The sequence below is a fragment of the Wasmannia auropunctata genome, unplaced genomic scaffold (assembly GCF_000956235.1).
Source record: "Wasmannia auropunctata unplaced genomic scaffold, wasmannia.A_1.0 LD335986.1, whole genome shotgun sequence".
Taxonomy (NCBI): Eukaryota; Metazoa; Arthropoda; class Insecta; order Hymenoptera; family Formicidae; genus Wasmannia; species Wasmannia auropunctata.
The window spans coordinates 611,322-633,180 of record NW_012026904.1 but is presented as its reverse complement, the minus strand read 5'-3'; the positions used below and the strand labels follow the sequence as shown (position 1 = coordinate 633,180).

At 42.9% G+C, this 21,859-nt stretch overlaps 1 protein-coding gene across 1 annotated transcript in view; it reads right to left on the bottom strand.

Annotated features, from left to right (window-relative positions):
* The window catches only part of LOC105454336 (uncoordinated protein 58), a 211,738-nt gene that overhangs the window by 45,211 nt on the left and 144,668 nt on the right, over nucleotides 1-21,859 (bottom strand). Inside the window, exons 5-7 of the mRNA XM_011696899.1 lie at nucleotides 14,635-15,138; nucleotides 12,879-13,914; nucleotides 11,419-11,704 (exon numbers count right to left, since the gene is read on the bottom strand). Coding sequence (XP_011695201.1) covers nucleotides 11,419-11,704; nucleotides 12,879-13,244 — 652 coding nt within the window. The 5' untranslated portion in view covers nucleotides 13,245-13,914; nucleotides 14,635-15,138. The remainder of the gene's footprint in view (nucleotides 1-11,418; nucleotides 11,705-12,878; nucleotides 13,915-14,634; nucleotides 15,139-21,859) is intronic.

The window sequence follows — 21,859 nt, the reverse complement described above, 5'->3', positions numbered from 1 at the left end:
AATAAAAAGTTATTGTACAAAATCAATATACCAACAAATTAGATGATTAAGCAATTCAATATCATTTGCTTGTTTTCTTTGTACAAGTAATTGATGTGTTTATAAGAACCGTGGTCATTACAGCGTCTTTTCGTCTCGGACATTGAACTTTCACGATGCCAGGACACCGTTCGTAGACAGCTGAAATAAAGTGAAAGACGCGATGATGAGAATTTGCATGTCATACACTTTGTTTTAGCTGTTTATCATCTCAAGCTTCTTCGAAGCTTCGTGCGTTGACCTCGTGGACCCCGTGAGGATTCGAGAAAACTTAAAGTACTCATCAGAATCTCGTGGCTCGGACGCCAGTCATTATCAACTAATTATCACAGAGTCATATCGTAGGATTCGAAGTCTTATATTGTTAATAAAGTCTTAGATGCTTGCATTCCACGCGATTCTTTGCGACTGTTTGATTTCATGTAAACTTGGCGAATTAATCTCAGACTCTGTATATACGTATCTCGAATTCCGTTGCGTTTTCGCGTCGCGTCGGGAACAGTTATATTAAATTAATGGAAAATCATGCGCGGTACTGGGTACACATGATCCTGATGTGTTGAAGGCATAAAAGAGATTCAAGATCTTTATTTATATTTCCCCCCTTCCCCCCTGCTTCGGATATAAGTCCGTCGCTAACTCGCGCTAACTCACACACCGGTGAATTACGCATCCGGCTGTGGGTAGACGCGCGCATGCACGAGACATACCTACGCGCGAGCGAAACTGTAAATTCGCGTAAGATCACATCGCGCGGGGACAGTCGACGTCCCACGCCGAGGGAGCAGCGCCGTGAGTTGTTGCCCGCGAGTATAGAAGGCGAGATCCTTTCACAGGATCCGCGCGGCGCGTCAGGATTCGCGGCGTGCGCGCGCGTGTGGTCCAGTAAATTGTCGGCGTAAAGCGCGCAAAATGCCGCATCAGCCTGATCCGGAGTTATATGGCTCCGTTTTTTTAAGCGTCTTTCTTTCTTTTTCTCTCTCTCTCTCTCTCTCTCTCTCTCTCTCTCTCTCTCTCTCTCTCTCCCCGTTCGCCGTCGTCTGCTATCCATTTGCATTAGTGGGTTTAATTACTCCTAGGTAGGTTCTATTTTCAACTGCTTGGCGACGACCGTCGTCACCCGAATGCTTGTCTCGTGTTTCAACTTCGGACTCGTGAGAGTTTCGAGAGGCGACACTCGTCACGACTCGCCGCGAGTTGGTTGAGAGAGAGCTAACACGCGAATGGACCGCTGCTCGTATACACTTTACGTTTGAAATCGCTCCCAAAGTGATTTCGGGGCAAGTAAGCAGAGCAAACCAAGTGTGTTTCTTGGAGTTACCTCGCACGCGGCGTAATCGGAAGCGCGGCCACGCCAAGAAGACGAGTGATTGCGACGGCGCGGCCCGGATAAGGGGCGTCTTGATTGACCGTTGATGCGACGATAACGCCGAGCGGACGTATTTATTCGCAGCGGCGAAGGTGTTTAATCTATCCTCATCTCGCCGAGTTGCTCGCTAGCAGCAAGCCGATGACGGGACCAGATAATTAAAGGCAACAATCACGCAATTAAAATTGTCTGGCGGTGTGCGCGGCGCTACAGGCGACAAGCGACGAAATTAGCATTGTCCAGACGCGTTAACGTGTGTTACAAGGTGAAATGGCCGCGTGCTTATATATTATCAGATACCTTGTTGTGCTGCAGCGTGAATGCAAATTCAAAATACCCAGAGACGCGTGTTACATCGTGAAAGCTCTGCCCGAGAAAATATTTATGCTGAAAGCGATTACTAACCGAACGCTGAATAAACAAGGACCATTGCGTCAAATGGACATGATTCTGTATTCCGTTAACGCGTATACGTTTTAATCCAAGTCCTTAATCCGCAGCTATAACGGCTTATGATTAAATCACTAATATAATAACGTGATTCACAATTAATTAACTCACCGCGCCTACATCCCTTTGTATCGTCTGCTACATAATCTGGAACTTATGTACGATTGACAATGTAATCCATGCATAAATTTCAACTAAATTTGAAACTGACCGAAACACAGAAGGGAAACCCTTGATATTTTCATCCCACGTTGCCGCACGAAGCGGGCAGAACATGAAAAATCCATTTTTGTCCGCTACTTAATGTCCGAAATTTTCGTCCGCGTTGCCACGCTATCTCTTTCTCTCTCAAGCGTCGGCTTTAGATTTATAGATGCCAGGGTAGCCGTGTCTTTGTAAGCAACAGCGTGTGCAGCGAGAAACGTATGCAGGCGCGTGCTGGGTCCGCGCTTCTGCTTTCTGTCGTTCCGCTCCGTTCCTATCTCGCTCAGCGTATTTCCTCATTATTTATGAATTTATGCGGCCGCACCGTCGTAAATGGATTTAAAAAGGATTAACACGAGCCGTCGTAGGCTGCAAGATACGTTCACGCGAGGTATACACGAAGGATTACGCGGTGAAGTTTTTATTGAGAAGATTATTCCGAAATATGGAGCGAGTAAAAGAATACGTAATACGCTCGCGGCTGCATATGCATGCTCGCTTTAAACGCGATTAGAATTTTTAGGGCAAGGTATATGCTTTATGCACAAATTTTCCTAATTTTACATTAGGAACATAGCAAAATATATGCATATGCTTAACGTTTCGCTGATAAAAGGCTACTAAAAGGGCCATTATCGCAAAAATGATTATGTCTCTTTTAAAATTAGAATAATTAAATTAATGCAATTAAGCTAAAATTAAAAAAGTGAATTTATCAAATTTGCTTATTAAATTTTGAGCTACATTTGTGTGCCGTGAGATGAAAAAAAGGGTAACGGTATTGCAGAGTGTTAATCGTAATTTATTGTACGATATTCATGAGTTCTTCATTCATAAGCGGCTGCATTATTCGATGCGTTACGGGGCAGGGGGGAGGAAGGAGAAAAAAAGGACGTTACGAGAAACGAGCGTATAATCTTGAAGACAAATGCCGTCTTACGGGGCCCGCGCGATAGCTCGAAAGTCGTTCTCGCCCGTGCAACTCAGACATTAATAATAACAGCGTAACTAGGACGTTACTTTTCGAGGGGAAAAATAATTTCCAAGTGTAATTAGATATTCGCCGCGCCGGAGAGGAAGCTACGGACGCGGATACTCTGCGTCTGCGCGCGGGTTCTCTGTTTTCCCGTTAAAGGCGTGACGCATTAATCAGCCGCGAGTTTTCTCGCTTTCCGCTTTCTTTCTATCGTTCTTGCGAATTTCTCGGCGCTTCTTTGCACAAACATAGTGTATACATTAAAGTCGGAATGGATAATTGGATAATTGCGTCTCACGGGCTTTTTACAAAATCATCTTGAAGGAATAAACTTTTGTAAAATAAAATCAAAATGAACAAAGAATCGATCATAGAGCTGTCTATATTTCATGAAAATTTAATAGATGTAAAACATGTACATCGTGCGACGTATTGCATACATGTGTATACCTTCTTCGATACATTATTTTATAATATATATACGGATCATTTATATAAAATTATCTTTTGCCACAGATAGAAGAGAATGGCACGAGGAAGAAAGATTAAAATATTTTCTACTGATAGCTGATATCCACGGAAGCAGTATGAAAAAAAGTTAATGATATCAAGAAATTAATGATAACGCAAAACTTGAGATTTACTTCGAATGTCCTCAGACAGTCGAAATTCGTCATCGAGATCCGCTCTTATTCGCAAAATTATCTCCGTTTATAATTTTCTCTCGAGCATATAATCCCGCCCTTCCAGGGCAGCTTCCTAATTTATGAATCGTCGAGAAGAGATGTAAATACAATCGAAATGTTATCTACGGCCAGGGCGGGGAGAAAAAGGGAAACGTTGCGGATCACAACGGAATTAAAAAATATATCCCAAAGGCGTGCCCGATTCCACTTCAGCGACGATCGATCATTCGTATATATATTACCATTTCCGCGGTGGTGGAGTTCGGCGCGCGGAGAGAAAAAGAGGATATCCATCTTCCCGTGGCATTCGACGTCGACGTCTGCGGGTATACACTATCGTTGCCATTGCTATGTAAGGGAACCGTCGACGCTATTTCTCTCGGGGGTCGGGAGAGAGGGGCTCAATGCGATGGGAAATAAAAGTGACAACATCTCCCGCGGTCGCGCCGGCTAGACTATTTCTCTCATTATTTCCCTTCTTCACTTCGACAATGACGGGCTATCTCGGGATTCGCGGTAATGAGCCGCAGTTTTGTACACGTCGATCTTCGGCGCGAGGTAGCCGCATTCTCTCGCGTGAGGAAAGTTTCTCGTTAACTTTACCCGTATCGGACGGGAACTCCGTAAAGTCATCCAATAGGATTTCTTCGATTAGAAGCCGATCGTTTGTTTCGTTTCCTATCTCGGGAATGCCAAGTAACAATTTCGAAAGAGATAGGTCAGATCGTTTGATCTAGAAATTGAAATTAGAGAATTATATACATATACACTAGACGTATTCGAGCTGTCCGAATCTCCGCGCACTGTATACTCCGAACTGTATCAGAAAAAACGTATAAGGATAGAATAAAACGCAGTCAGTAAAATCTGCAAAGCCGATTCAACTCAAATTTCGTTTCATTCATACGTATATTTTACAGACCGAATCCAAGCTGGATATATCCACCGTAGAGGAATCGATTGATATGACCGTTTGCTATTAATTATCGTGCGCCTAACAGATCGAAACTTTGCGAAAGCGTCGCTAGCAGACTAAGTTACGACAATGGTTATTGAGTTTACGAAAGTCGAAGATCGAAATTCCGCCAGGTGATTACCGTTTCCTGTTGAAGTGGCACCTCGTACTTCACATGTGTTCTGACCGTCACGATCGATAGATACGATCATAGTGGTGTTGCAACGTTATTGAACACGAAACTTTCTTATTCGTTTTGTTTTTATAATAACTTGTGTTTCAAAGCAACGATTTGAATATATTTTGTGACGCAGACAGAGATGAGTTCAAAATATTCCTTCTCTTCACTCAAGATATTTTCGTTTGTACCTTCTCTTTTAGCTTGTTATTAAATATTATTAAATTATACGTTGTACTGCTAAATGGAGAATATTAGATGCTAATTATATCAATACATTATATATATATATATATCAGAAATGTTATATGTTAGTTGTCTGTGTGTGTGTTAAATTCATTGATGCAATTACTTAACGAAATAAAACGTACAAGTTAAACCGAGTCGAGCTTGGAATAGAACGGCGGTCAACAGTATGTGGTCGTGATTCGATCGGTTCGTTTGCGAAAGCTGGTGAAAATAGAAAATGAAAATAGCAATTTCACGGCGTAGTGGCGGAAGAGGTAAAGAAGACGATGGGAGAGGATGTCTGAAAGAAGGCTGACGTGCCCGAAAGACGAAAGGCGAAACGAGTATAGCACGCCAAGAAGAAGGAGAAAAATACGAGAGAAAACGAGGGAGGAGACAGGCGTGATTCGAATCTCGTGCGATGCGAAGACGTGGTAGGTGCGCCCTTTGCCACTCCGGGACTTCCTTACTACTTTTTCGAACTCCGCGCGCGCACGTTCTGCCTCTTCACTTCGCCTGTTCTTATCCCCGGTTTCGATTAATCCTTACACTTACAAGCTCGAAGCTTGTAATAATAGCGGCAAGTTTGAAGGAGCGTCGTTATTGGTTGAAGCTAAAATTATTTTGATATATTCCTCCGTTTGCTTTTACCATCAATAGAAGAAAATTCTTGCAAGCAAACTTGCAAGAACTTGCAAATTTCTTACATTTTGATATAACACAACGAAGTAATAATATAAACAATAAATAATTTCGATAAAATACACAAAACATTTATAAAGTTTATATCCATTTATAATATTTACAAGAAATACAAAATGAAACTGCTAAAATTAAAACAAAAGAGAATAATACTTTTTATATTTATATCTTCATTCATTTCCGATAATCGATTGGTTTAATGACGATAAAATTACGACTATAAATGAAATAAACTTGTGTAAAATTAATTCGAGTTTAGACTATGAACAGAGCAAGCTACGGCAATTGGGTGGGCAGCGCTACCGAAACGAGCGACAAATTGTGATTAGTCGGCGTCCCTTCGCGCCTGGCAATCCATTAGGGCGACGGGGATCTTCTGATTAAAATTCACCACCTCCTTCATTCCACCGTCGTTAAGACGGTCGCAAAATCGTGTCTGCTCTTCTCGGTCCACCCAAAGTTGCGACTACTCCGAACGGGAAGATAAAGAGGATGCATGAGAAAAAGATGGCGGCATGAAACTGGCAACACAGAGAAAGAGAGAGAGAGAGAGAGAGAGAGAGAGAGAGAGAGAGATCATCGTTACGAAATGAAACTTACTCGTGTGCTGCAACGAATACCTACACCAAGTACATGTACACTCGTGGTGTGCGCGTGAAAACAGCGGTGAATGCTGCGAAAGTAATCATTCGAGATGATTAATGGAACTCTCATTGGTATTGCTTCAGCTGAAAGCAATTCTAAAAATCTCAAAGAAATAGAAAAATGTTTTTAACACATATCTTTGCAAAGAGAGAAAAGATAAAATATTCATTTATGTATAAGATGCATACAATCTTACTTCATCTTAAAATTTTATTTTGTATATATATATAGTTGATTCAAGTAACATATCAATGGAAATACCTTTCACAGAGATTTGAATTCAAGTAGACAAACACACGCGCGTTTTCTCACTGCTTTCACAATAGGAATCGATTCGCCATAAATGACAGGCATCGTTGCAAGTCGAGTGAAAGCGGAGAGCGCTGGAGGGAGACGGTTATACGTAAATTCATATTGAGGATATCGCGGATTAGAATACATAAGTAGATGAAGCGAGGAGTGTATCTTTGGAGGATATAGTCCAGTTCCTGAAGAGAGCCACTGTTACTTCTTGGTCCCCGTCCAGCCCCGCGATGGTGCTTGAACTATTTTCTGAATACGTAAAACTCTTGCCTGCGGAGAGGCAGGCGGCCAAATATTCATGCGACCTCATATCGTGAAATGCAAACGGATGATTCGTCTCTTGCGATACGTAAACTGGATTATGCGCCACTGAGGCAGGATAGAGCCGTAGCGAGCGAGAGGTGTACAGCAAATAAAGCAGAAAAGCGAAGGAGAGCCCTACGGGCCGTCTAACGCAGACTCAAAGAATATAAAATCAAAGGGAGTTAAGGTTCTAAAACATTGAATGCCTGCACAACTCTGTTGCCTCCGCAGAGCAGTTATGCCTTTCGGGAGCATCTCGCTAAAGTGAATTTAAAATAAGTGATTCTTCTTGCTCTTTGTATAACTTCGTCGTTTTTCTTTCATAATGATAGACACATATATTACAAATTTGTATAAACAGCATTTACTTTGAAAATTATTTACTCAGTAAGAGAATCTTGAAGCAGCGATGATAACAGCGATATAACATACGTCTGCATAAAAAAGCTTTTATCAAATTATTTTTTCTAATTAAGGCACAATTGAAAAAAATAAATAAATAGAATTAGTACGATATTGAAGTTTGACAAAAGTTTCATTAAAAAAAATCAGTTCTCCGCATTCGTGCCAAATTTTAGAAACGCGATTTTAAACCAAAATCGAAACTCAATAAATTTTCACTGTAATACATCGGCGTGTAGCAATTTTCGAAATATTGGAACGTAACGGGCGCGCATTGTTTTAATTAATGATCACAACAATTTTCTGTTTTCAGTTATTGCCATAAAAACCCAATGAAACATAAAATACGTACGTATATAATTGCTCCCCTCGTTTTCAATTATTCGTCCGGAAATTTTGCGCGTTTTATTTTAACTCCTATTAAAAATTACTTTAATCTGATTTTCAAGAGAGCCAACGACCTACGTTATTCCTCTTGCCACCTTTAAATCTTTATACTCAATTCTTTAAGATCGATAAGAATTGGTAGAAATTTTGTGTCAAGATTTAATCGTAGATTTAAATGATAAAATCAATCACAAACACGATGAATAGATGGGGAAAGAGTTGTTCTAGAAGCTCTGTTCACGTGCCGGGAGTTGTTTACTCATCTGCACGATGTGTTTGCGCATTCTCGATAGAATATCGTTGTTTTGCTAAAATTCCCCTTCTGTCTCTCTCTCTCCTAATAGGACACGAATGCGTCCAAAAATTCTACAAACAAAATCCGCTTTAATCCACAATAAGCGTAAATGAAATTTGGAAACTGCACTGACACAATTTTTCTCATCACGTTAATCTTGAAAGCAGTCTGTTTAGTAGAAAGTAATTAAAGCATAAACAGATCACACGTTAGGATCAAATTGGCTTTACGCGGAACGTACAAAAAACGTTAATTAGTCTACTATAAAGCTTTATTTTAATGATTATATACTCCAATTAAAACTTCATTCGAGTTGATTTTGACGGTTCGTGGTTGAATACGCATGGAAACGTATATGTAGCGACAAAAAAGTTTTCCTCTCATTTCTCCGGCTGATATGTCTGCTTACTTTTTGTTCGCAGAAAGTTACGAACGATAGCATCCGCTTAGTATTATGCTGGTACGAAGTTTTTCGACTGCCGGCACGTAGTTGACTCGCTGAACAATATTTTCGTACTCGGACAAGCCGATAAAAAGTACCGGGGATACTTTCCCGTAATTAACCACTATACGACGCTGGAAAAGGCAAAAAAATCCCACAGCCAACCGACAGGCAATACGTACATTTGTGTCTGTAAGCTCGAAAAAAAAAAGAGCGATAGTGGGACAAATGTTTTATTTAGAACAATGCAACGTGGACGAAGTAGAAACGGTCAGTTCGGGGCAAGATGGGAGCGAACTTCGTCAGAACGGATTAATTTTCTATGCCGTTTTCCTGTTGGGAACTGCTCCATTATCGATCCTGTTGCTGACGATGGCGGCGTAGGAGGAAGTCGTCGGTATAGTGTCGGTATAGTGTTGCGCGAGGTCACAGTTGTGCAACAAATTGTGATAGGAAACACCTCGGCGTCTCCGAGATTAAATAGATCGCTCGGTTCTAATATCAGAAATAATACGATTTTCGAATTGTCCGCGAAGTAATAACTAAACCGATCTTTCCTTGTAATCACGAGGGCCGTCCCGATGATCAGCGGCGCCCTATTTGTCGCACACGGTATGGACAAAAATACGCTCGCTAAAATTTATATTAAAATTCATGGGACACGCGTGTTTCTCGCCGCGATTACATCTCCGTGTACGGATGCACGTATTACGTCCGCTCTATACATACATCGTCGGCGAAAATTGCGAATGCTATATCACACGACCCTCGGGACTTTACGTATTTCGCGGCCGACGATCAATCGCCTACCTCTCTACCTATAAACACAGGGGCCAACGTGGGTTACAAAATATTAATTTTCGAGAACCCGGCTGCGGCGTAGTATATGATTAAACCGTCCCCGGTAAAAAAGGATGTCCGCGGAGTTTCGTAGCCATTGAATGTTTTCCATAGACACACGTAAAGCGTAAAATTTAAAGGAAGCTTGAAACGGATGGTGTATTCATCAAACAGAGGCAGAAAAGAAACTGTATGAAATAAAAATAAAAACTATACTCAATTATTATTTTTAAACTTAAGGTAAAATATTGCCCACGCAATGTTTTTGTTATAAAAATTATATATTGCCAAAATTACAATTAATGACATATAATATCCAAGATTATTTTAATTATATTTTATACTATAAATGATATTTATAAAGTTACAATAACATAATATTTAGAGATATATTTTATTTAATATCTACATGTAATACATTTATTATGTTACATAACATAATACATTTATTGTTAGACTGTTTTGAAATTATATTTAATTTCGCGGAACACAATCATTCGTGTAAAGCAAGAAAAACAAACGATGATCGGAAATGAACTCGAACATATCAAATGGTATCTAATAATATCAAAGACCATTTTGAGAAATCTACTGAAGTAGTTAAGGGTAAAAAGATATAAGTGTATATATCATATCGATAATTCGATAAGCCTCTCGATATCCCCGACCATTACTTGCTTCCTTTTTTTAAATATCCACCGTCTCATGAAGTACCAATCTGTTTCAGTAATAACCAGAGTAAACGACTAGACGTGACGTCACTCGCTTCCAATGCCACTAACAGTTGGAAGCAGTGAAATTGTCGAAGAAGAAGGGAAACCGACATCTCTCTTAGATGGACAACAGATTTGCGTTCGCGTCGCACGGCCATTACACGTTAACGTCGGACTTTGTTTGCTCCAAAAATTGATGCGCGCCATATTATTATCTTTGCCTTCTCTATTTTCGTCGTTAAATCGTAAACGACGATTTCAAATCGCGTCTCGATCAATGCCTTAGCGAGGAGAGAACTCGTTTGATTACGGAGTATTTCTTTCGGGTTTACCCGTGATTTGTGATGCAATTGGGTTTTTACAAAATTTCAATAAAATCTCTTGGTCGCATTTTTCCGGACAAATAACGAAAAAGCGATCGAACAAGGAGAAACTAAATTCACAAACGGTTCATCCGGAAATATTGAATTCGAACATGTGAAGTAAAAAAGTTTATAAATTATTTAAATAAAATTGTAAAAATTACATTCAATGTAACGGCGTGCTACATTATCGGTGCTATTAACGCCAGCATTGTTCCTCTAACTAACATCGCGAGCTAATTGACGTAGTATTTGATTCAACTAATTATTCGTCTGCGCGCCAATGTCTTTCCGGTGCTTGTCTCTGTTTTCCCCCTAGCCTACTAATTACGTACAAATATTCTGCTGCGCCGGCACTCCTTTCGTGTAAACTTATGCCTTCGTACACATGTACGGTGCTTGCACAGATGGGAAATCGCACAAGTTCAAGTAGAGAGGCAAACATCATCTGTGCACTTTGTAGTTTCGACGTGTACATGCTCGCTGATACTGATTGTATGCCGTTTGTTTATCATGCCATTACTGCGATTGCCATAGACACACTGCGATGTACGAATTATATGTTTCCACGTTGCTATTATCACGTCAGCGAGATTAGTTTTCCGCATTGAGCCACGAAGATTTTCATTAACGCATGCAAATTCTAAATTCGACAGTGCGCTTCTTTTAACGCATATGGCATATATGTATATATAGTATATACGCGAGCAGTTAAAAAAATATATTACTGTGTTAAAGAATTCAATGTACAAGCAAAAGAAATTGTTATTTCTACAGTTTCTGTAGTTGACACATGAGACCGCGTTTTGCGCCACAGTTCCGGCTCTCGCTGGAATCTCATTATACGTTTACAAGAATGCGACGCGAGGCGCCGCGCTAAAGCGCAAACGAAATGGGTGCATGCGACGTTATAATTAATTAATTGCGTCTAAAACTTACCAATTGTGGTGAGCACTGTCAGAGAATAGAGGAACGCCTTTGCGAAGTTCCATTCGTATTCCGGCACACGGCGTTCCGTTACGGTCTCGCTGGTGGAACCCCCGGTATACGTCCCGGCATTCTGGGTCGCCATCATGTCCTCCGTGATCCTTTTCACTAGTTGGTCCTGAAATCGCGCGATCTCCTGGTCGGCCAATTTCGTCCAGTTCTCACGGTAGAGAACGTTCAAATGCTCCGTGATTATCCATATGTTCTCCACGGTCTTCGTCCGGGCCTCGTGATTCAGCTTTCGTCACACACACACCGAAAGTTATTAATTAAGCAATGTTTGAAGTATACCGTCCGGGTGGACTGCGGACTACGTCTACGTTCGTCTTAAGATTATAATTGACATACTGTCGATTAAATTAAACTCGCGCGCGCGTTAATTAATACACGTCAGACACGGGGATGAATTGACAGCTGTTATCGCCAGTTTACATCTTGTGACAAATGGTAAACCCTGCGTGATTGCCCCTCGTCATTGGATCGTACAGCACAAAACTCCGAGAGTTTCGCACGGAGAGAAGGCGAGTTAATAAAACGCAATGGAAAATTGCTTTTTTTTCCAGCGGCGCAACGATAAAATCAGGCGAATTATTTATAAAAAGAGAACGGAATATTCAATCGTTTTGCCGATGAGCGATTGCTATCGGGAGAACAATCCGTTGTTGTTATTATTGGCCGGAAGCAACAGACAGCGGCCTTTGTGCCGATGTCCTCGGGGAATACGCTTTTCCTGTAAAGCGTAAGGATAGTGGAAAGGAAGCACGATCGATAAAACTTCGTTGAAACGAGCGCTCGCGCCAGAACGCACCGATAATTCGATTGACTTCGGGTTCACTGAGGTCACCTCAGGTAGAAAAGCGGAATGAAACCGGAGACGTGACGATAAATCGAGAGCTGGTGCCGCCGGAACTATTTGCTCCTCCTCAAGGGGAAAGAGAAGCAAAAACAAGTTCGTGGCTTACGTTCGCGACAACGGCAACGACAACCGTGATGCACTCATAGTATCGACAAATCTGTTTACTCGCCTTCCATTATTTTTACTCTTATTGCACTCGCTCGTATGTAGCGTAAACATACTACACAGTTTATTACGAAATATATGTCTACGACTTTTTAAGTTCGAGAACGCAGTTTCGTCATACGTCTTCGTTGGATGATCATACAACTTCTCGCAGTCTATGATTTACAGCTACATTTGTGAGCGTAATAAGGATACTTCTTGAAAAGGAAATTCTGCATGATTTAAAAATATGTTGCAACATTTTTCCGCTCGCACTAAAAGCGCACAAAAAAAAAACGATATTTCTCGAGAGAAGAGATAGAATTACTACTAAAATACTGCTAAAAAATAAAATTACTGTTGAAAAGAATTTAGATGCAGTAAATGTACAAGAGCAATTTCATTCTCTCACCTGTTTTATCCAAGCGCTGTTATTCCTCCTGGTGTGCTGATTTCCGGCTATCGTCGTGGGGAGGGTTCTCTGCTGCAGGCCGACGCCGTCGATGGTTCCGCTCTCGATGGCCAGGAAGATGAAGCTGCCCAACAGGGTGTAGGCCACGAGAAGGGCGCATATCCCGAGGTTTATGACAAACCCCTTCAGGAAAGAATGCTGGCTGGCTTTGTCAGGTACACCACCGAAGCATAAGCATCTCACTTGCCGAGACGAGTGCGTCTTCGAGCGGTCCGACATCGATCTTTTCAGGGACGAGGTGTTGCCGTTGTTCGCCGGCTTGAAGCCCTCGTAAGCTCTGTAATGCCTAACGTTGTCCTTCTCCATCCTCTCCTTGTCCTATCTACAGAGTTATCGAGTCCTATCGCCGTCAGTTTCGCATTTATCGCAGGATATGTCGCCGTACGCGCGCATTTACCGTCCACCACTCACTCATAGCGCGACGATGGAGTTAAGCCGAAGGCGAAAGATTCATCGGCTCTCGGTGATAATTCTCGCGCCTCGTGACGCGCGTGACATGTCAAAGGTTTTGCACTCTGTTGTCTGTCTTCAGACGCGCGATTACTAGCTCGTCCGCTGCACGATTCACGTTCACTCGTTCGTCACGTAGAATTATCTCGGATTATCATACTTCGCGACAACGAAGCAAGACTCTCGGCAGGAATGGAGTTTTGTAATGGAGTCTTCTTCGTACGCGCGTCCTCGAATCTCGCAGACTCAATCGCCACAGCCGCATGACTGGAGTTTCGCGCGAGAGCTATAATCTAGGGGACGGATCTCTCATCGCGTTTCTTCGACCGCCGCGCCGCTCAAATTCGCCGACGTCATTCGGCCAGATGTCACCTTGATTTTCGTCACTGTCGATTTCTTATTACGACGCGCGATCGAAATCGCTCGACTGAATGATGCCCTGGAAGGATCCTCCGACAGCAAAGGGACGCTCGATCGTACGTAGCGCGGACACTTCCGTCATTTTTCCATAGCAAGATCGTTCCGGCTGGAATGTGGATTGGAATTCTATAGAGAAAATCGATGTTCGAAATATGTTCGGCGATATTAGTTACCTCTCGGAACCCTTTTGTTGCGGACACTGATGGCTAATGTTATAAAAATATTCTCTCGCAGAGAAGATATTTTAAAGACCGGTTCATAAAGTTAGCTTTTTTCTAGCTTTAATATTTCAGCACCATTGCAATTAACTTTAGAGAGTAGAGTTATAATAGCATTATAAAAGACAAATAATTAAACGGGGTGATCTATAAAACGAATAACGCTTTGCTTAATTGTTTTACGAGAAGGGAGAGAGTAAACATATTACGTCATGACGTCACAAGAACGATTACTTATTGCTCGTCGCGTTCGTTCGTGAGTGCGACATCAACTTGCGCGGAGTTAACGGCTCTCGAGTTATGTGACTTAATTTAAGTTCGTAAACGAATCGCGATACAAGTGTTACTTCGCGCCGACTAATGCATTACCGCGCGGTATACGTAGAAAATGGATGAAAAATAACGCCTTCGAGAAACTGAGGCTACTAATCTTTCCTCCTTCCTTCTGCCTCGCTCTCTCTCTCTCTCTTTCTCTCTTGCTCTCTCCCTCTCTCTTTCTCCACTCTATATATTTCTCACTCTCTCATCGAGAAAACAGAAACTTAGAGAACGGGCACGGAGGAAATTTTCGAAAGAGTCTCCATGAGTCACTTAAACTTTCTCCCTACCGTCTGAATGCGAAGCCGCTCAGTTTTCCGCTCTCCCATCTTTCCTTCGGCTCCAAGTGCAAAAAACGAATGGCGGCGGAGGAAGGTGGAGCACGGTTCGTCGGCAGGCGATGGAAACTTCAAAGCCTCATTCCAACAAACTGGATTTCCGTAATAAGCAAGTCCGATGCACGTCCGTGGGCGCCGGTTTGCGCTCGCGCTGAATGTTTTAGCGAAGCTTTTTCCTTATTTTATCTTTTCCCGTCCTCGACGAATTTCCGCGTCCGTTTTAATGCACCGTCAGGCAGTCGCGAGCGAGGACCTTCCTCTATAGAGAATTGGACTTTCCGCACGCTGGAAAGCCGATTAGCACAACCGAAGTCGAACCAGTAATTTACTTGTGTCTTTCATGCGCCGCGAGAGAAGCGCTTGGCGCTCGGCGCATGTAAATAAATCGCGTGTTGGTCTTCCGGGTTCTGTCTTGAAGCTCAAGAACGTCGCGCCACTTTCGTGCTTCGCTGGACTCTGAAAGGAGAAAAAGAGACTCGATTACTTACACTAGTTTCCTCGAAAGAACGTTAAGTAATTAACGTTAAAACGCTCAATCATGAACTACCCGGTGTCTCGATATAATTGTTTAGCGCTCGCCTAGCAGAAACGATTCAATGAATTATCTATATATACCTCATATACGCTCATACTTTTTTATGGGAGACACTATCGTGCTTTCGTAATATCGGAGAATTCAATGCACTCGGACGAATTTTATTTCCAGTCGGAATTTGTGAGAATCCCGACATCGGCATTGCTCGTCCGTGACTGTTTCGACGTCCTAAGAAAGACGGTTGAATTCCAGAAGGACTTTCGACGTAGAATTATTCGAGGGCCCTGGGGGAAATCGCGGGAAACTTTCGAGCTACGTGTTTTCCTGTGTACTTGCACTCGGTCACCTGGAGCTTTCCAACGGGGACAATAATCGACGGTCATGGTAGACTCTCTGCCATTATGGGAAGTACAGAAAAGGAAGAAAGAGGACGAATTGAGAGACGAGCGATAGACGGCTGCGGGATAGAAAGTCCGCGGGATCGAGAGGAAACGGCGATGGATTCCGCGCGGAAAATATTGCTTTCTTCGTACGTTCGACATCCATAAATGCATAGCAAGATCAACCGATCCGCGACACCGTCCCTCTTTATTCTTTACCGTGATTTAAGACGCGAGCTCGAGGGATATACGGCCGGCTTTGAAACTTTCATGAAAAATGATTTGCATAATGCGTAAGCCGGATGGATGATCCACGCCCGCGGAAATGTAGCGGCAATGTATTTTTAATATTAAAAATACGCGCGAAATAATGTATTGCCTCAAGCCTCATTTCAACTGATATACCGAGCAAATGTCTTCCCCGTAATTAGACAAGATCCTCTAATTATATATCCCGGAATTAATTCCAACCTGAGTGGCCGTAATAATGGCGCCGGCAGCCGTGGAGCTTAGTAATATCTAGGGGGAAAGTCAGATTTGGCGCTCGCTCGCACAATAGTGGAACATCTCCCAAAATTCACCCTCCACTGGTCATATGCATTCATAGCTGTCTAAATATGCACAATACACACGGTCCCGGTATAACAAGGCCACTTCTCGACAATAACATTCACACGAACACGAATCGAAGTAAGCACGTCGGATACTAACTCGACGCTAATTTATCGTTTGGCGTGATCGATCGTTGCGCTCGATCGGCTCCCGTTCTCTGCGGCGAAGAAACGATCCCGCCGCGGAACAAACTGCCAAGCCAGGCTGCTGATCGTAAATCGGATCTGATCTCTCCTTCTTTCGTCTCGATTTGCTCTCTCTCTCCTCCCTTCTTTACGACTTATTTACGAGCTTGCGTTTCTGACGTCGCGAGCATTCACGTAAAACCATTGGTATCCTCGACCGTTATTGTCTACCTTTATTTATCACTTTCTGTTAATAACTATCGTCTCTTAAGCTTGTACACGTCGCGCGTCGGCGACGTGTGAACGACGTTGTAAGACAGCGCGCGATCGCTGGCGCGTAACAAACGCCGTCCACCTCGATTCTAAAGATGGTAAAGGCGCGCCTCGAGAGAATTAACCTCGATTTTTTTTCACAGAGTTAATATTTATTGACCGGATATTTAAATAGAGTATTTTATGAAATCCGTAATAATATACCCAATTTAAAAACTGCTATGTATTAATTTTATAAAACATAATAATATGAAAGAAGAACGCGGAGGAAAAATTATACGGAATGAAAATAAATTTAAATGTACATGTTCCATAGTATTCTGTCAGATTTTGCCCGAATGTACCGAATGTGCCATCGCTTCATGGAATCTCGTGGAATTTCGTGAAATTTCGTTGGAATTTCGTCAAATTTAAAACTGCGTGTCTCATGTTGAAACGTTATTTCACAGAGATTGCATCGCAGCTGGGCTCGTACATTAGCATTTATAACCAATTCACAGCGAGAATCGAAGAATAACCGGCACAAAAGTCGATTACATCACCGACGGCTTCGTCGTCCACGAAGGTAGAGGCTTTATGGGGATGGTTCTCGCGAAAAGCAAGGATGGACAGGAGAGAGAGCGATGAAAAGAGGAAGGGAGAAAGAGAGAGAAAGGGAAAGAAAGAGAGAGAGAGAGGGAGAGAGAGAGGAGGGCGAAAAATGTGCAAGAGAGAAACGAAACGCGAGAAGAGATGAGGGGCAGGGAACAGGGGAAGGGGGGTGACGAAATGCAATTTTTCCGTTCGGCGCTTTTTCCAGCGACAGGGGAACCACCTGTGCTCGTCTCAGCGACTTTTAAATTCGTACCATTGTCGGCTCTATTTGCTGAAAAATGTTTATTCAATTTCGTTTACCGGCACTGCAAGATATTTACCCGGTCGCTTTTGCTCGAACAGTTCTCGCACCACCGCGAACGATGGATATTGGACGACGCATACAGGTATACGACGAGGACCCCGGGCGAGAGTGGGGACGATCGGTTGAGTAAAGTTCACGATATGCATAAGACCGCAATTTTCCTACGCTTCCGGGGGAGCTGCGTCATTGAGGATATCAAAAATAGATTTCAGCTCGTGAGAAAAAATCTGCATATTTTCGAGTCGATGACGTTGGCCCAGATTGCGCCTAATGTTTGAAGTGACGTTCGAGATTTATCGCGCGATATAGAAAAATTTGGAGACAAATCGTAGGAATTGTACGAGGAATTGTATAGAAATCGCGAGTCACGTAGAACATTTGAAAAGCTTTCCTCGAGCGACGTACGATTGCATTTCGCGCGGATATAAATCCATAGAATAAATCGGGCGATCTTAATCATTGCGACGAAAATAGGGTCGTACATGCGGGCTGAATTACGATGAGTCGAGAATGAAGTTACGAGTATTCTCTCTCTCCCGACTCCCGCGTCGACTTTGTCCGGTTTTGTGTATCAGCGAACGAGATCGCTGTCGGCGATAGAAATTTATGGCAGAGTCCGAAACCCTCGAAAATTTCATTAAGCCGTCCGTATAGCGATATTGAGAATCGACGGCGAACCGATCGAAAATGGAAGTTACTATCACGATACAATGCATTTGACGTAACCGCCTAGGCTACGCGCAAAAAGTGAGTTTTGGTGTGGTTTACGTGCACATATACGGCAATTAATCACCAAGCGCGGCAAATATTTCATAAATGTTTTGAAAAAGCAACGCGATAAAAATTTTTTAAAATATCACATTTATTTCTGTGATTAAAAATTGACGTATTAAGGATATTACGAAAAATATTAAAAAGTAAAGATACAAGTAATATTAATTAGAATCAACATTTCACATGTAAGATGAGTCAGAATTTGACTTTTTTTTAACAACGTTCAACAATTTTTTTTTTTAAGTAGAAAGGATTAATATCTTGAACTTTTCCATCGATGATCACGTCCGATTCGTAAAACATTTAAGATGGTTAAGTTCCCTCAGATCGGTTCGGCCGACAAAGTTGGTTGAGAAAAGAAAAACCGTCGTGCTTAGTAACTTCCCTTAGCGTCCCACGCGGATTACAGCCTTATGTGTTTCTAACTTTTTCTTTAAGATCCGTTCAGGTTAGCCGAGCGGTCTTATCTGCGCAAATTGAGCACACCGAGTGCGGCGAGGCGACTGCAATCGCGGGTAGGAACTACCAAGGAACAAATAACGGCGATACATTTTCGCACAGCTGTTCGGTAAACTCCACCGCGCTGCCGCGCAGCGCCGCGCCGCGCTTGTCTGACCAAGAGCGCCGCGACTACTTACGCGCCTCGATGTGCTTAAATGTCGCGGGCGCCGCAGAATAAGGTAGATCCAGAATTTCTTGGAATAATTTTGCTACACTATGTATGTGGTGGGTACTGAGTATGTGTGTGTGTGTATGCGCGCGCGTGCATGAATCCGCGTCGCGGAAGTCATTTGGAGCGAGTCCTTTGGCGACTCGACCTGCCCTGGGATCGCGGCATCGGGCGTCTCGGGCTGCCTTAACGGTGATACGCGCCACGATTTTGTGGATTTTCCTCCCGTGGCGTATCAAGGCTGCCGCTACACGCTCGAATTTACCGTCGCGGAAACTTGTCGCGCGCGTTCCCAACCCGCGTCGTCCCCTCGCGAAGTTTCTCGTTAAAGACGGAGGCCGGCTTCGGGACGCGAATGAGCAACTTGTCGATAACCGCGACGCACTCGCGATCGCGATCCGGCTCTCGCATAAACTCCACGCCGCGCCCGTCATGTTGCGTCAATATTTCCGACCGCGCGCCGCATGAGCGAGCACTTCACTTTGAAGCGCGCCTTCACCTTTTGCCATCGAGCAATCCGGGAGATTGGACAAGTTTTCGCCGGTTTCCGCTATACGCAGCGGTTATGCCTGATATAGTTTCCGTAATCATATTTATGCGGACGCTCAGGGGATTGCGTGGCGCTCCTGAATTTTAAGATTTATATACTTACGTCGCGTGCAATTTCGCGGATTAACGACTTATAATCTTGTCAAATTAAGTAGCTTGAATGTAAGGATGAAGTTTACGTTACTTTAATATTTGATTTACGAATTACAGCGGACTGGCAAAGTATGAAGCTCCCAGGTGCCGCGCCATTGTATACTTTGCATAAGTTATCTCGTTGGAGCTATTGGGACGTGCCGAAGAGTTGCGAATGAAGTCGTCGGACGGATTAGAAGTCGGAATTTCGTGGAGTTTGCCGTATAATTTTTGGGACTTAGCGTATATATACTAGAGTGTAAATATTCGCTTTGTCAAATATCAAAGAAGAATAATTCACTTACATCGGAGCATTACAGAAACGTTGATATATAAGGCACGCAATTTTGCATCTCGTGTTATACACCAACGTGTAGCAAAGTTGAGAATGCGCGCGTGTTCGGCTCTCGTTCTCCGAGCTACGCTATATCGGGTAAGTGACGTAACGTCGAAGCAACGAAGTTTCCTCCAATAAAGCTTTAAACGCGTCTCGCTGATCCATAAATTAACTTCGGCAATAGCGCTTCGTCGCGAGCGCGCGGCGTGCGAACCCCGCGTTATTATCGAATGAACTTTCCGGCTTAGCCGTGGCCCGATGCGATTACTTCCTGTCCGCGCGCAGGCTACGACTCCATTCGAGTTGGGCATTAATTTCTGGCGTAAATGTTATACCAGTTACTGCAAACTGGCTGATGCGCCGTTTTCGCGGTGCACACCGCGGGAGGGAGGGAGTTGCCCGGCGGTAGTCGCCGCTCGTAATTGCCTCGACCCGAAGCTACCCGCCGAAGAGTTCGGTGATCCGAACGCGGTTTATTAGGTGGCCGTGCTCAATTATCGCTGGTACGACAATAATTTGCCCACCCCGTTTGTGTCGGACCGTGGCCGGAATCACCGCCGCGCGGAATTGACTGAATGAATTCGAGTCGCACACCTCGCACACTCGATCGATCCGCCAAAGGATGCCGCGTTATGTTACTGATATTATTTCGAAGGCCCGACATTGGTATCGACGGCCGTGTGTACACGTGTACCAGGGAGTCCTTCATTAGCGGAAGTAAACCGGAATTATGCGTGCCGAGCGCAAATAGAGTGCAACGATTGCCGTACCCACGCCGTCCTCTGATCGCCGATAATGGAATTAATTTAATGTAACGCAAAATCGTCGAAAGTAACGGACGCATTAAGCGATATCGATTAAACCGATAGCACGTGGAGATTGCACGTGAGCGCATCGCTGCGTGCTTTAGCATTCCCATGTAGATTTTATCCGCATTATCCGCGCGGATGATTGTAGCATGACTGATGTAATATCATAAATTCATAAATAATCATGGACCGAACACCTGCAGGTGTTTATTATATTAATTCATCTAGATGTATCACCGAATTAATGGCGTTAAAATGAATAACGGTTGCGTGACTATCGAATTAAAGTATTATCTTTAATATAGCAAATTAGAATACTAGCAGAGAGAACGCGCCAGAGAGAAAGGAGAGAGAGAGGGGGGGAGGAGGGCAGGAAAAGAAAAAGAGGGAAAGAGAAAAGTTTATTTTTGCTGATTACTTCGAGCAGATAACGAATAAGATAGCAAATAAGATAATGATAAGATAGCGAATCGATACTTTTATAAAAATTGATTTCTTCTTCCATAAAAACTTTTCTCGAAAACGCGGATGATTCAAACTATAATGTCTGGTGGCATACCAGGATGAAGGCAATAATCAAGTTAGAAAGTGCACATCCTGTTACAACTCCAAGCTATTTCGCCAATCCCTGTCTCACTATATCATAATTTATGGCACCGGCCACCGAGTCCTCGGACTTTACACGCAGCGGACATTTCACGCGGCATAGCTTGAATTCAATGGATGTGCGAAATTGTTTCAATGCAAAAGGAGATATCAATGCTGCACTCCTATTAATCACACCGCGCGCATTCATCCTTCAAGATTAACATAATATTTCATTCGCATATCCATATGCAAACGAAAGGTTATCGTAATTGATAACGCATTAATAAGTAAATCATTTATGCAAATGAGTATAATATATCGACGTTACCGATTATTCAAATTAATATATATATATATGTGCATAAATTAATTACAACTAGAAAATAATATAACAATTAATAAAATTGAACATTTCCTACGCATCGAAAATTATTCATCTCTCTCTCTCTCTCTCTCTCTCTCTCTCTCTCTCTCTCTCTCTCTCGCTTTCTTCTT